Source organism: Diabrotica virgifera, chromosome 2 (genome assembly GCF_917563875.1).
Source record: "Diabrotica virgifera virgifera chromosome 2, PGI_DIABVI_V3a".
Lineage (NCBI taxonomy): Eukaryota > Metazoa > Arthropoda > Insecta > Coleoptera > Chrysomelidae > Diabrotica > Diabrotica virgifera.
This window is the reverse complement of record NC_065444.1, coordinates 19,023,145-19,040,207: the sequence shown is the minus strand read 5'-3', so window position 1 is coordinate 19,040,207 and position 17,063 is coordinate 19,023,145. Positions and strand designations below refer to the sequence as shown.

The 17,063-nt window shown below is 31.5% G+C and overlaps 1 protein-coding gene across 1 annotated transcript in view; it reads right to left on the bottom strand.

Annotated features, from left to right (window-relative positions):
* LOC114325794 (protocadherin beta-12-like) overlaps positions 1-17,063 on the bottom strand; it is a 72,122-nt gene that overhangs the window by 10,976 nt on the left and 44,083 nt on the right. Inside the window, exons 4-9 of the mRNA XM_028273921.2 lie at positions 16,558-16,966; positions 14,605-14,887; positions 9,638-9,901; positions 6,784-7,015; positions 4,308-4,536; positions 3,947-4,190 (exon numbers count right to left, since the gene is read on the bottom strand). Of these exons, the coding sequence (XP_028129722.2) occupies positions 3,947-4,190; positions 4,308-4,536; positions 6,784-7,015; positions 9,638-9,901; positions 14,605-14,887; positions 16,558-16,966 (1,661 nt within the window). The remainder of the gene's footprint in view (positions 1-3,946; positions 4,191-4,307; positions 4,537-6,783; positions 7,016-9,637; positions 9,902-14,604; positions 14,888-16,557; positions 16,967-17,063) is intronic.

The window sequence follows — 17,063 nt, the reverse complement described above, 5'->3', positions numbered from 1 at the left end:
TCTTAAGAGAAAGGAGGAACAGAAAGCAGCAAGAAAGGCAACTGTTGAAGATAAAGAATCGCCAGATATCTCGCCAGACAGAGAAAAGAAAAAAAAAGGCAAACAAAAAAGAAGACAGTGCAGAAAGAGCTAACACCTGAGTCGTCTGATGTAACAGACGGTTATTTGTCAGATATTATCGATGAAGACGAATTAGATGATGTTGAATGAAGCTTCATTCCACCACCATTAGAAAAACCAGCTGCACGTAACGAGACATGCTCTATTTGTGGGAAAAGGGGGAAGTGATTATGATATACATGTATGTTATGTGCCTCGGGGAATCACGCAGAATGTACAGCTGTAAATACCCCAGAAAATTATAAATGCAACTTTTGTTTACGTTAAAAATATGACATTTAAGTATACCATACAATTCTTATTTCTTCATAATATTTTTATACTTTTGAAAGAAGTGTTTTTATTACATTAATTTTAAATTAATGTTTTTTTTCTAACATTAATTTAGTGCGCACCATTTCCCAATCTGTGCGCATGATTACCCCCCTGGGTGGGGAATCGTGCGCAAAGGCACTTCTTTTCTTTTTTAATACATATTATGCTTTTGCACTTTGTATTTCTCTAAAACTTATTTTACATATGCAAGGTAGAATAGTTAGGGCTTACTCTAACGTACTGGATGTTATGATAGATTGAAAGAATTTACAACAGAATCGATTTCTGCTTAAGTGCGCACCATTCCCCCACTTTCCCTTACACATAAGTCATAAGTATAATGGAAATATACATGAGTAACAAAATTATATTTACCTATCAATTTGTTTTTTATAGACCGAATTATTTGAATAATTATTCATAGCTTCCACTATTCCATCATGAAGTCCTGTTTGACTCCCATGGATATGGCTCATAATAACAAACAGTATAGTAAAAGTACCAAATACAACAAAACCATCTATAATAATATTTAAAAATAAGAACCAATTAAGTTGTGGTTGAGGTTTTCTATCGAATAATTTAAACAAGAAAAAGGTAAAAGTCAAATTCACAAAAAATACGAAAAGTGGAGGTATGGACTGAAATACAGGTAATTTGGTACCTTCTCCAGTTGATACCATGTTTATGAAATAGCCAAGATGGTTTATAATTTTGATTGAAGCACAAAAAAGGTAAAATATAAATAAATAATTGCATGAAAGTAAAATTACTGCTATAAATGTCAACATTTTGACTGTTTTAAACTTAATATCCAGCACAGGTTTTCCAAATTTTATAGAAACAAGTCTATTATCAAGGAGATTCATATCCGGTGGGTCTAGTTCATCTGCTAAATTAATGTTCATTCTCGTTTTTTAATGTTGGTTTGCGTTTTATTTTTTCTCGAATATATTTCTTCATTTTCTGTATTGGTTAGTTATGTGCACATCACTTTCTTTATTGATTATATTTATCAGTGTCAAAAATTAGAAGCCTATAGGTGACACTGACAAATCATTGTATAGACTTAGATTATATATTTTTTTATATACTATATACAGGGTGTCTCATTAATAATTGTCCATATAGTAACTGGAGAAACCTTAGCACAAAATACAAAGATTTAACCTAAATCACTTATTTAAAATGTGGTTCCTTACCGAGTTACAGGGTGTTTTATCTAAAAATTTAAAAATTATTTTTGCTCAGCATTTTGAAACTATTCTATGTATCACTATCATACTTGGCATAAAGTGCGACTACTAGTCGCACTACTAAATTATGATAAACAAGCTTTTCCAGCTACTACCAGAGGCGTACGACAGGGGATGGTGAATGGTTGACCCTTCTCAAATTCTACGCCACTGGAGGAATTACTATTTTGGTGCCATTTTTAGATTTTCCAATACTTTCTACGTAAATAATATACTCTTCAGTGGTAACGATAAAGTCATTAGTTTTCGAGATATTTGAAGTTGAATATGAAACGGCACAGTTATTTTGATTATTTTTTTATGATATGATTCGTATGATTAAAATTTAAAAATTATTTATACCCAGTACTTTAAAACTCTTTGGAGTATCCTTATCATACTTGGCAGAAAGTACAAGTACTGTGAATCGTACTAAATTAAGATAAATTAACGTTTCTACCTACTACCAGAGGCGTACGACAAGGGATAGTGGCTGGTTGACCCTTCCCAAATTCTACACCACTGACGAAATTGCTATTGTAGTGTAATTTTTTGATTTTGCAATACTTTTTATGTAAATAACGTACTCTTCATTCGTAACGATAAAATGATTAGTTTTCGAGATATTTGAAATTAAAAATTTAGCGACACAATACATTAATCAAAATAACCGTGTCGTTTTATTTTTAACTTCAAAAATCTCAAAAATAATGATTTAATCGTTACAAATGAAGAGTATACTATTTCCATAAAAAGTATTGGAGAATCCAAAAATTTAACTAAAATAGCAATTTCGCCAGTGGCGTAGAATTTGGAAAGGGTCAACCATTCACTTTCCCCCGTCGTACGCCTCTGGTAATAGCCAGAAACGTTTTTTTAACATAACTTAGTAGTTTGTACAGTATCTATACTACCTCCCCAGTATGAAAAGGGTACGTCGAATAGTTTTAAAATTCTAAACAAAAATATTTTTTAAATTTTTAGATAAAACACCCTGTAACTCAGTAAGGAACCACATTTTATTTAAGTGTTTTAGGTTAAGTCTTCGTATTTTCTGCTAAGGTTTCTCCAGTTATTATATGAACAATTATTAATGAAACACCCTGTATATTATATACTATATTTTTTCCTATTATCGAAAGCTGTAATAAAATTTTTAAAATCTTTATTTTCGCATTTGCAATTTTTTGTGAATATCCATCTATTTCTCATCTAATATTGTAGCATTTTTTTATCCCCTATGTACCTATATCATAAAAATTTAATAAGGTTTTTATTTAAAACTTGGAATTTCAGATGTTCGAAAAAGAATAAACATAATCTAATTGATTATTTATAATGGCAAATATGCCGCTAGTGTTATTCTTTTTTAATACCATGCCTTTCGTTCTATCTAACAGAAAGTTAATAGCTATTTGTATAACAAGGGAGGAAAGTGCTACTTTTCCTCCCGAGAATGAAGTTTACTGCCCGACGCGTAGCGGAGGGCAGTAATCATTCAAGGGAGGAAAAGGCACTTTACTCCCAAGTTATACATATGGTTTTTCCACCTTCCTCAAATAACAAGTCATTTTTCATTTTTACTTTATTTATGTAACTAACCAACAAAATTTATTAGAACTAAAACTAACAAGTAGGTACAATATAACTGTCAACTGTCAAATATAAGTCAAATTATTAATGTAAACAATGTTAAATCAAAATAACAATTTACTGTTTTTTACCATTCTGCAAAATACAGAGTGTTTTTAAATAAACGTTAAAATGTATAGATACTTACGTAATATAAAATAGATATTGTACAGGGCGTCAATAAGTTATATTTCATGAATGAAATACCATGACGTCACTTTTACTTTTCCTCCCTAGGGAGGAAAAATATTTTCCTCCCTAGGGAGGAAAAGTACAACTTTGCTCCCTACAACCAGGTCCGGAAAAGTATACTTTCGGTAGAGGTAGGTGGAAAAATAATTATCTTGTCATTTAAATCAGAATATATCTAATGGCAGATACATAGACGTCAGTTTCCCCACCAAAATATCCAAGGTTAAGGAAGCTCGCTGGCCGGGAGAGAAATTTTAAAATTACTTTGGTTTTGACAATTGTAGGAGTCCAGTTAAATCGAATAGCGTCGGCGTAAGTCTTTTTACTCTTTCTTCTTTTTTTTTTGTCTTGTCTACTAAAGAGGACAAATTTTCTGAAATTTTCTGTGGCAGCAGACAAAAACAGTTTTTTATACTTATTATTTTTTAAGTAAATAAATGTACTATACTTACTTTGTCATCTCCCCAGCTAAGCTTTTTGATTCTGGAACAATCATTGGCCCATAATGGTGGTTGAGGTGCGGGATGAACTTTGGGACTAGGAATTTTTGATCTGAGTTCGCTGGGAATCCCGCCCATTGCAGAAGCAGTGGGTGTTCTAGAACGATCTCCAAACATAGGATTCGTTATTTTCTTAAGACCATTCTTGTCTTTGTCTGAATGAAGACTTGAGGTGTCAGATCTTGGATTACGTTTTCTGCACATAGAAAAACAAAATAGAGCTAATTATTATTATCTAGTGCATTATTTCTCTTATATATGTTATATAACAGTTGAGTAACTTAAAATCTAAAATATAATAATGCATACTTACACTTTACAAATGTATGCAACCAGTAAGACGACTACAAATAATAAAACTAACAATATTGCACCAAGTCCGGCCAAAAGAAGAGACGCACTATTGTTCTTCTTGCCAGCAGAAATTCCGGACGAATCTGCAGAATCTGGAAAGTGAACAGTTACCGGAACTGTAGAAGATTTTGGAGGTCTTCCATTGTCTGTTGCTACCACAGCTAGGCTAAGCATACCAACATTTACATCTGAAAACAATATTCTAATAAATAATTTAGAAGGTCTCTCCCCTTCGAATTGAGTGTGTATATAGAAAGGAAATAAACAAGTAGACTATAGTAAAGTCTATTTATAGCAAGTGAAATAAAAGCATAGAACATCCAGGGCCTATTTCACCACTAGGCCCATGAGACACCTGCCTCGGGTCCGCATTTTAATGGGACCCGGAAAGATTACTAAAAATTTTTTATTGCAATAACAAAATATATTTTCAAAATTCTTTTATTTCATTCATTTAAAATCGCATTGGGCCAATTAAGCCAAGATTCAAACCAAAAAAGGATGGCGTCAGTTGAAGCAAATGATTTATTAGGGAAAATGAATAGCTACAAGTATTTCTCATGATCATTTTTCAGTGCGTAACAAATGATAGGAAAAAGGGTAAGTCCGTGATAATACACATTTATGACATTTATTCTAACATGACATTTTAGTTAAATCTGACAGTTGTCACATTTTATTTTCAATTTGGAATAAAAACAAATCAAAAGTGTTTCTTGCATTTATAAAATGGTATTTTCTTTGATTTGTATAGTCTTATAAATTATACAGATTATATTTGTAATATTATTATCTAATTAAAAAAAAATATTTTTTTATTATGGCGCCATCTATCGACAACTAGAATAACTAGAATAAATGTTATAAAAATGTCACCGACGAAATGTAATCACCGACGTGCCTTTTTTTCTGTCACATAGAATTTAATGCGTTAGAAAGAAATCGAAAAACTGTGACGCACTGAAAGATGGTCATGAGAAATACTGTATTATACCTTAATTATACTGTATAATACCTTAGTTTATTCTTATGACGACGATTTGGAATAAACTTTTGGACAGAATAAATGCAACCAGTAAAAGCTACAGTAATGTGTGAACTTTACAATAGTTTAATTAAATGTGTAGGTATACAGAAAATAAGACAAATATTTTTAGAAATTGAAAATGAAGCTAAAAAATTATAGCCAATAAGCGTTTCATATAAAGATGAGCTTTCCCGAGAACGGAAAACAATTTTTTGATGAAAATTCAAGAGTTCCCGAAACGATTTTTTTAAAAGGACATGAAACTTTTAAATACTTTAATTACGTAACAATTTATAGGAAAATATGTTTATAATTCAGTAAATGATATTTTTAATATCTTGTTCACAGACAATAGTGAAACAGTAAACTTAAAAACTATTACTGAATATTATGAGAACGATATCGATGTTGATGATTTATTATAAGAAAGAGTCACATTTTAAAGAAATTTGCAGCACATCTAATATCTTAAAAAATTCGCAAAGTATAATGAGTTTTTTGATTGAAAATAACATCTCGACATTTACAAATGTAGAAACGTTGCTTACAATTTATTGAACTATACCTATTAGCAATAGCAACTATTCAGGTATCTTTCTCGGTACTGTGGTACTAAAAAGAGTAAGAGTCGTATTTAAAAAATTTTCTAAATCAGCAAAGTCTCTCATTTTTGGCTATTTTAAATATAGAAAATGATATTGTACAAAAAATTGATACAAATAGTAGGGGAGTCTTCGATGCTAAATTTGCAGTTACTAAAGCGACATGGGGGGACCTATTAGGTTGTGAAGATTAGGTTCTAAAACCAAAAAAGTTAAGTTTTTCATTTTGGTAGGGATTTTCCTTGTGTTACCACGCCACTTCCGGGGTGGAGGAGATACTATATTATTTATCTATGGAGGTGTCGTGTTTGGTGTCATTCGATAGATTTTTGAAAAATACATATTAAACAAGCATTTTTCAGTTTTTTCGATGTGATTTTTATTTCGTCCATTTCGTTTATATTTAGGGCCCGATAAATTGTGTAGTGCCTCGGGCCTGCTTTGAACTAAAATAGGCTCTGAGAACATCACAAATACATTTAATTCTAACTCATTAAGATCTACAAAATTAAAAAGTGGGACGTGACCCTACCCTACTACAACAAATATTTCTTTAAAATCTAGGATAATTACAAAGGTGATTATACAAAGCGACAGTAATACAAAAAGGTCAAAATATTGTCACAATTTATACAAGGGAAATAATATTGACTATCACTGGCCGTGAATCCGGATAGAGGTACCCAAACTACTTGAATGAACAGGCGTCAAAACATAATAAAAGAATATAAGAATTCGATTCCTAGTTAAGGGACTGTAAAAAGGACTGTAATGCCATTTACTAAGTCTAGTTTTACCTAACTTACCTTTAATATCTTTCAGTCTTAACTCCCCATTTTGTGAAATAGTGAACATAGAAGAATTTGCTCCACTCAGTGATAACGTGAGTTTGTCATTTTTATCCCCATCTGCTGCTTCTATTTTACCCAGTAACTCCTCCGGGGATCCGGATATAAAGAATTCGTAGTGGGGATACCGAAATCTTGGTTCCCATTCATTGACGTTATCCACAGATATATTAACAACACTGGAGTCATTCTAAAATACAAAAGAGATTATTAGTTTAATATTTTATTTATTAAAACTTCTGAGAAATAAAATAGAGAGAACAGAAACTCTTGATGATACTGTTCTATTAAATAAATATGGAGAAGGAAGTTCCTATAATGAGATATTTAGAGAAATAATGGAATATGAGTGTGGGGTTTTGTGACTTAATGCTGGTTGGTAATATCTTTCACACTTACGGACTTACATAAGCTAGCGAGATAAACAATCCGGTTCGAAGGACCATGTGGGGTTCTGATACTTAATGCTGGTTTGTAACACTTCGTTACCTCGTTAGTTTGATAAAAACACTGATGTGAAAGATATTAATTTATTTATAGGTAGGTACTACACAGAATAGCTACATGAAAATATGAGGGTAGGCGCCCTTCACACTTAAACGTCTGTTTAGATAAAGTCTGTAACACAACCGAAATAAGCACTTTGAATGTTTTATGATGTAATGAGCAATGTCTCAGTTCTTCGCTAACGCATTTGCTGTTCTTCACCAAGGAATTGAAGCGACTGTCTTGAGGTTTTTGAATATTATGCATATATAGCCCTAAAAAGGCTATGTTGCAGCGTTATGAAAAATGTACCAAAGTTAATTAAAATATATGAGGACTTCAGCAATGACAAATAACAAATACAGTCGTTATGCTTTGTTACATCTAGGAATTAAAGCGGAAATAATACTAACTACTATAAAGGGAGGAGACTTGAGTACTTGGGGCATGTGATGAGAGGGCAACAATACTCATTATTACAACTTATTATGCAGGGCAAAATTCGAGGAGAGCGAAATGTAGGATGACGAAGACTATGCTGGCTATGTAAACAAGATTGCATAAAAAGATATACATTGTGACAAAGCCAAATGGAATAAATTCATTATTTCGTAAATCGGCAACTTAAAAAATCCCGAAACAGGTTTTCAATTTTTAAATTATGATTTTATTATGTTAGTGACGTCATCTATCTAGGCGTGATGGCGTAATTGATGATTTTTTTAAATGAAAATAGGGGTCGTGTGCTAGCTCATTTGAATGGTTATTCAATTCTCTATTCAGTAATACAAACATTGACATAATTATTTATACAGTGCGTCAAAATTTTTTTTAATTAAATTAATTTACACAAAAAGAAGAATGTATATAATTTATTTAATTCAAAATACATTTTACTGTTACCAGAAAACAGAAAAAAATGATTATTTGAGAAGTAACCATTTTTTACTAAGGAAGTAAAACTTCACTTGTAGGTAGATGGTATATAAATTTATTAAAATTTTTATCTAAAATGATCCAAATTGGATTGAAGTGGGTACCTCTATAGTACAAAACACACACAAACGTTTTCGGACCGATCATTCCATCATCAGGTAGAAACTTTAGATCCAAAGTAGTTGGAACTAGCTACATAGTTAGGCCAAAAGACCTTCATATTACAATAATTAGGCAATTTCGGCTATAACAATGTCGACAATAAGTCGATGTTTAAAGAATTTAGAAATGTAGTGGTACTATAGTGTGGTCTTTCAAACTGACAGGTCAGTTTGAAGCCAAGATGAAGACCACACTCTTGGCTTCAAACTGACCTGTCAGTTGATGCCAAGATGAAGACCACACTATAGTACCACTACATTTCTAAATTCTTTAAACATCGACTTATTGTCGACATTGTTATAGCCGAAATGGCCTAATTATTGCAATATGAAGGTCTTTTGACCTACCTATGTAGCTAGTTCCAACTACTTTGGATCTAAAGTTTCTACCTGATGATGGACTGATCGGTCCGAAAACGTTTGTGTGTTTTTGTACTATAGAGGTACCCACTTCAATCCAATTCGGATCATTTTAGATAAAAATTTTAATAAATTTATATACCATCTACCTACAAGTGAAGTTTTACTTCCTTAGTAAGTTTTTTATTATGGTATACAGCCAATGAGAGGAATCTTTTCCTTTATATTTTATTGATGAAAGTAAACATTGTTTTTCGCTTAAATTCAATGTTCAAGCTGTCACTCAATTGCTTCTTGGCAGTTTGAACATTTAATTTATGCGAAAGACAATGTTTATTTGTGAAATAAATATTTTTTTTCTTATTTCTGAGAGCAGTAAAATGTATTTTGAATTAAATAAGTTACATACATTCTTCTTTTTGTGTCAATTAATCTCATTCAAAAAATTTTTTTTAGACACCCTGTATAAATAATTAATTAATGTAAATGTTTATATTACCATAACCTTTCAAATGAGCAAGCATACGACCCCTATTCTCATTTAAAAAATTCATCAATTACGTCATCACGCCTAGATGGATGACGTCACTAGTATGATATATATGCCAAAAAATCATAATTTAAAAATACGAATTTGTTTCGGGATTTTTTCTTTAAGTCGCCGGTTTACTAAATAATGAATTTATTCCATTTGGCTTTGTCACCCTGTATACGGAAATTAAATAAATGGAAAGAAAAAGAGAGAAAGGAATAACAAGATTAATATTAGAATTATAGACAATATACTCATTTTGCCAATGGTCAACTACAAAAGAGCTGGTCTAATATTGTTATGGTCTAATGATATTAATATGATAGTAATATATTACCGTGATGCCATCTGTAGCGAAAACTTTAAAATAGTACTCAGACTTATCTTCATAATCCAGTTTTTTCTTCAAAGTTATTTCTCCTTTCGTGTTGAGGCTAAACGTTTTTAAAATGTTTTGATCTGAAACGAAGTATCTGAGTGATTCACCGGGTCTATTATTGGAGACAGTTCCAAGGACTGCACCTATGGGTAGAGACTCAGACGCCTTGATATAAAAAGTGCTGTGAAGGAATTTGATTCCCTTCGCTATGTGTCTGGATACCTGAAAATTATTTATTAGATAAACATATATTTCAAAAATATATAAATTTTTAAAATAAGTATAAAACTGAGTATCACTGCAACGAAATAACTTAATGAAATTTGATTCGTTAAAAATATACTTAGTATTGCCTACTAGCCTTCTTGCGTTTTAGTTCTGTTTAATATCTTACTGCCTTATTCCATTGTCCATGTAAGTTGTCCATCTATTTCAATTGCTTTTATAAGTTTTACTCTGTCAAATGCTTTCTTCAAATCGATGAAACGTAGAAATACGGGTCTATTGTATTCTAATGTTGTTCTGAAGTTTTTATGAGATGTTATTTAAATTTTACTATGAGATCTCTAACGCGAGAATTTTAATGTCACCGTTGCATGTGGTTGTCTTTTTAAAGACAGATCACATGTTATGATTTTTTGTGACGGATATTCTTGAGTTGGGGTTGATTTCATGTAATCGAATGAACTATCTTTCAGTAAAGTCGTCCCAGGAACGCAACTCATATATATTGGCAATATCATTTTAAAGTCTTCTACTTTAAAATGTATCATATGTATCTGAATTGCCGATATAAATGAGTCAAATTAAATAAATTATTAGAAGAATTTTTTTACTAAGCAACAACATTTTTGTTTATATTAATAGTATTTTGTATTTTGACAACGGCACCCGATTTGGGCGTCGACACGTTAATAAAAATCATTTTTTAATAATATTGTGGCTTATTTCCCATTCTAAATAGTTAAAATAATATTGTATTCTAATGCTTTCGACGAATAATTGATCGACGAATTATCCGGCGGGTGTATTTTCCTCACCAAAATAATTTTTTACCTACCTGCGTTTGGAAGGGTATGTCATAATCCCACAGGTATTTTCCTCACCAAAACCGAAATGGTTCTTTCAGGTAGATTTTACTAAAAGGCATTCAGGGAATTATTTATCTACTATAAAATTACAGTAGGTACCTATAATAATAATTAGTTAATTGATTATAGTATTTTATTTTTAGTGGAATTTTGACAAAAATGGCATGTTTAATAGAAGGTAATTGCGGTAAACCTTTACTGGTATTTGAAAATTTTATTTTTTATAAAATGAAAGTTTTAAGGAGTGAAGAAGTGTTCTGGAGGTGTAATAAACCAACTTGTAGTGCGAAATTGTTTACTATTGGTGCAAATTTTACAATATCTCGAAGTAGCCTACACCATAATCATGAACCAGATCGTCAGAAGATATATCTAAAAATTGTTTCTAACTCTTGTAAACGTAAATCCGAAGAGAATCTAACTGAAAAACCAGCAAAAATTATACGCCAAGAGCTTGCAGGTAATTTGACTGAAAAAATTACTACGATTGATGTCAGTTACATAAAAAAATATATTTATATATTTATCGACGAAAAATGATGCCTGGTCAACCTCCTTCCAATATTGATGAGGTTCAAGAATTTGTGAAGAGCTGTGCTCAAAAAACAACCAGGGGGGAAAATTTTCTCTTTATAAACTGTGTCAAAAGTAAGATAATTGTATTTAGTTGTGAAACAAATATAAGACTTTTAGCCACATTGAATTTTATACAGAGAGGGTAAAAATTATGGATTATTCCAAAATGGACGATTTTGGAAAAAAATTCCGAAACAGGTTGGTTTTTATTTTTAAATTAAAATTTTGTGGCATATATTTCATACTAGTCACGTTCGAAAGCTCATTTGAAAGGTAAAATAATTCTCTATTCAATAATATAAACATTAACATCATTATTTATACAGGATGAACAAAAAAATAAATTTGAATTCAATTAATTGACGCAGAAAGAAGAATGTAGGTATGTACTTTATTTAACTCAAAATGCATTGTACTGCTGTCAGAGTAGCAAGTAGAAAAAATGTTTATTTTACAAATAAACATTTCTTTTCACTTAAATTAAATCTCAAACAACCTCTCACCTGCCTTTTGGCAATTCGAACATTTAATTTAAGCGAACAGCAATGTTCATTTGCCAAATAAACATTTTTTTCTATTCTCTGGCAGCAATATAATGTATTTTGAGTCAAATAAATTAAATACATTCTTCTTTTTGTGGCAATTAATTTAATCCAAGAATTATTTTTTTGGCTACCCTGTACAAATAAATATGTTAATGTTTATATTATTGAATAGAGAATTAAAAACCCTTTCAAATGAGCTACCACACGACCCCTATTTCTATTTAAAAAAATTATCGACTACGTGATCACGTTCAGATGGATGATGTCACTAGTATGAAAGATAGGCCAACAAATTGTAATTTAAAAATAAAAATCGACCTGTTTCGGCATTTTTCTCCAAAATCGTCCATTTTAGAGAAAATGAATTTATTTCATAATTTTGCCCCTCTCGTATGTATGGTACATTTCTTACTGTACCACATATTATTTGCAATTATTCACTAGTCTTGGGTTAAGTAATGGGCATTATGTATATGGGCATTAAATCTTTATTAGATATACTGTTTACTGCCAAACAAAAAACAGAAACTTACAACAATTTTTTTATTTATTAAAATCAGAAATTTTTAAAGCTCTCAAAATTGAGTTTGGGGGCGTTTAAGTATTACGTAACGCAATTTTTGAAAATTTTTGACCCCGCTCTCCCCCTATGTAACGCACCGTAATGGGGCGTTCACGTATTACGTAACGCAATTTTTAAAGATTTTTGATCGCCCCTCCCCCCAATCAATCCTAGTAAAATTTTTGTAGATTTTGAAAAGGCTATACATAATGCAATCATTCAAACGTGTCCGAACACTGAAATACATGGTTCTAGATTTCATCTACACCAAGCTTGGTATAGAAAAATTCAGTCTCTTGATTTAACATCAGAATATACAAAATGATTCTGAAGTAGGTAAGTGACTCAAACAGACTTTTGGCCTTACATATTATATATAAAACCAGAAGACGTATCAGATTGTTTTGTGTTTGATTTAATGTCATGCAAACCAGAAAATGAAATTTTAGATAATATGTTGATTATTTAGTTGAAACTTATGTAGACGAAAATACCATATTCTCCCCATATTTGTGAGCAGAGGCAAATTCTTCTGTTATTCGTACTACGAATGCTTGCGAATCTTTTCAGTCGCATTTTAGTTCATCGTTTTATAATATGCATCCATCCATATATATCTTCTTAGAATAAATTAAAGAATTTCAGATATATACGTATGTTAAAATTTAAAGTTTGCATATTGCTAAACCTATCAAAGATAAAGAAGTTAAACTGAAATTGAAAAATAACTGTAGAAAATTTATTAATATCAGTCTAATCAAATGAATTTTGTATGGATTTTGTAAAGTGTGTCTCTTAGTATAATAGTAATTATTAAATAATAATTTATACATTTTGCTTATTATCTATATTATGAACTGTTATTATAATGTAAGGAATTTAATGTCTTTTATTCGGATTTTGGATGCTTTCATAATAATCATTCTTAAATTACATCTATATTTTTATTTTATTAGCTGAGTGAGTTGGTGAGGAAAATACCTACCTGATTAATAGGAACCCTTAAATTTGGTGAGGAAAATACCTGTCGGATTATATGTTTTTACTGGTTGGTGAGGAATTTACCTCCGCCCGAATTATCGACTAGTAATAATCTGCTTTATGACGAATATCGTATCTACATGAACTCCTCGTACAGAAACCTTGCTGATCTGCTAAGTTTATGAGCTGATTTATTCGTTCTTTTATCTGTAGTTTTCTGGTTGTTTCTTATCGCCCTTTTTGAATAATAGGATTAACTTCCTTGTCTTCCATTCTTCTGTTTTATTGTGCCGTACCTTCTTAATTAATGTTGTCAATTAATCCGTGATTACCACTCTCCCATATTTATCTTTACCTGTAGCTTTTCAGTTCTTTAGTTCTCAAGTGTTTTTTGTCCTTCTTTCTTGTTTATGTGAAATTCTTCATGGTAATTTCTGGTGTTTGTGGTTCCAACGTCATTTTTCCTCCTCAGATGTTCAAGGTTTATTTATTCTACGTAGTTTAACAGTTCTTACAAGTTAAAAGGGGTAGTTCCCTGGGTTGGCTGTATACCATATAGTTAAAAAAACTCGTAACATGAAGTAAAACAACTTCTATGTAAAAGGTATATTAAATAAATTTTTAAAAATCCCAATGGATTAAGTAAAATAGGTTCATTCAGAACGTTTTCGAACATATCAGTCCATTATCAGTGAATTCGTGAATACTTGCTAACTAGCCCCAGAACCAAACAATGGTTGCACTTAAAATTCAATCTACATTACAGTATTGTAAAATTGGATAGCCTCTAAACATGGGATGGTGAGCCTCTAAACGAGGACCCTGACAACCATCTTGGGCCAACGAGGTCTGCCAAGTCTTTCGGTGTGTTTGCTAATGCACAGTAACATCTGCATCTCTAATCTTATATATAACTGTACCTTTAAGAGTAATACCTTATTATATTTCAAATGTTTTTTTTACAATTATTATTGTATTTATTCCATGTATTGAGCCATACGCTAAATAAATAAATATTTCAAAGAATACTTATTGGAAGATTACTTAGAGTCCAAGTTGGTAAAGAATGGTGACAACACGCGGCCTTGTAGCACTCCCCGCTTAATTATTATTTCTTCTGATATCGGTGTGTCTACTGTTACTTTTGAAATATCAGAATATCATACTTACTGTAATAGTAGCTAAAGCATATCGATCAGGATTATCCTGTTGAGTAGCTCTGATAACTAAAGTCACAGGGTATGGAATATCATTATCTGCTAGATCTTTAGCTAAACTAATTTTTCCTGCTAGCCTATTCAGTTTAAAAAACGTATATTCTACACCAACTTCATTGAAGGTGTAATAAACTGGTGAGTTTATACCTAAATCCTGGTCATACGCCCGGATTTCTCTTGGTTTGATTATGAGGATTGAACCTTTTTTTGGTGGTTCTGGTAGGATTGCTGTGTACCTGAAACAACAAAGAGTTTTTAGAGATTTTTCTTTAAAATCTTTTAAACTGTATTATCTTTTACCGTTAAAAACAGAACTTTAATTTAGAATTAACTTAGAAAGAAATAGATACAAACCGAAAGTGAAGAAGATAACAAATGTATTAAAGGTAAAGACGAAAAAAACACCTTTGAAAATGAATAAAATAGGGGGAAATATAAACAGTGACAATTAAAATAGATAAAAAAAAATAGGAGAACAATTTTATATTGAGAACAACTCTCACTACTTCTGGCTATGTTATTGAAAACAAGATCAGAACATATTTCAGAGAGAGTACTGGAAGATTACCAAGTAGGGTTCAGGAAACAACATGAACAACTGAGCACATATTACTGCCTAAAGCAATAATCATCACGTGCTTCGCATATGAAATAAATAAATACAATTTTGCTATTTGTTGGTTTTAAAACAGCATGATACTACAAAGATTTGAAGCTTTTGAAGTAAATAACAAGAGGATTAGGACAAGTGTATCCCTTATCCACATTATTTTTGAGTTTATTAGAAAAAATTATAAGAGAGAGCGGCAAAAATTAAGTGGGACACTATTGACGAAATGCCACTAGTATCTAACATATGATTATGCAGATGATGTGCTAGGAAGAGGCAAAAGGGAACTGGAATGAGCTAATTGATACAAAAAATGAATACGTTTTACAAATAAATCAATAAAAAAGCCAATATATAAAATTAAAAACTAATAAGGGAGCAAGAAATCACATTTAACTAGATGTGATGATAAATAAACAAGTTGAGGAAGATTTTAAAATTGAAAAGGCTACGGATGATCTAAAAAAGAAGCAAGTTAGAAATTGGAAAAAGATTAATGGCAAGAGAGAGGAGAGGAAGATAATATTCAGCTAAGGGCCTACTAAGCGTCTAGGATGCTCAGACTTACCTACATACATATACATAATATAGATACATATGTATATAAAAGATAGAAGGAAAAGTGGAACATCCATATTAATAGAATCACCAAAACCAAAAGTTAGAATAGCCACAGATAAGTTATGAACCGGTAAAAGAAAAGAAGATAAGAAAGGATAATATTTTACCAGATTAAGAGATCAAGTTGATAAAAAATTGGCAATACCCTTCAAATAGTAGTAATGGTAGTAGTAGCCTTTGAAGAAGAAGAGGAATATAATAGATTCCCCTTCTTTGTTAGGTGGCGGCTCTAGTGGGGGTTGGTGATGACTCCTGTAAATTCATCATGTGTTTTTCTTATTAAGATTAAGATTTGGCCAATCTTGGTTTTCCTGTCCAATCCTTGATGTTACGCAACTAGTTATTTGTCGCCTACCAAGACCACGATTTCTTTCTATTTTTCTTTAATTATTAGTCGAAGGAAGTTATATCTCTCGTGTCTAAATATGTGTCCAAATAATCGCATGATGGATTAATATATTTTAACAATCCTATTCACAGTATATCTTACCTATGTTAAATTATACACTGAATATGAGATTTTAAATTTAGGGTACAAGAAAAAGAGAAGAGGAAGTACAAGAAAAAAAAAGATAATATCCCAAAGACTCTGGGAAAAACTATGTGACTCCATAGTTTGTGTATTGTTTCACCCTGTTTAAAGCTTTTAATTAAGATATTAGGAAAAAAACAAACCTATCATCTTGAAATTTAGGATTTTGATCGTCAGCATCCACCACGTTCACCGTTAGCACTGTGTCCGTTTTCTTCGGCGGCTCCCCATGATCTTGCGCCCGAATATGCACATCGAAACTTTTCAAACTCTCATAATCTAAAGGTTTCTTTAAAACTAATGTTCCTTCGAGTTCATTCTCGAATTCGAAAAAGTCCGAATTTTGCCCGGGCAGAACGGAGTACTTAACACTAGAAAATAGACCCTGCTGGTCATTGTCTATCGCGTGGACACCTTGGAGCACTCTCGTACCCACTACGGTGACTTCGGAGATGTTGAGGATGTATGGGGCGTTTATAAAAATTGGGGCGTTGTCGTTTACGTCTGTCACCCTCACGTTTATAGGGATAACGAAGCCTGGATCAAGAGTTCCTATAAAAAATAAATATTAAAAATTAATATCAATAACAATAACAACTATTTAACTACTTCCAGTATTTCCAAAACAAAACACTCGAAAAGCTGAGAA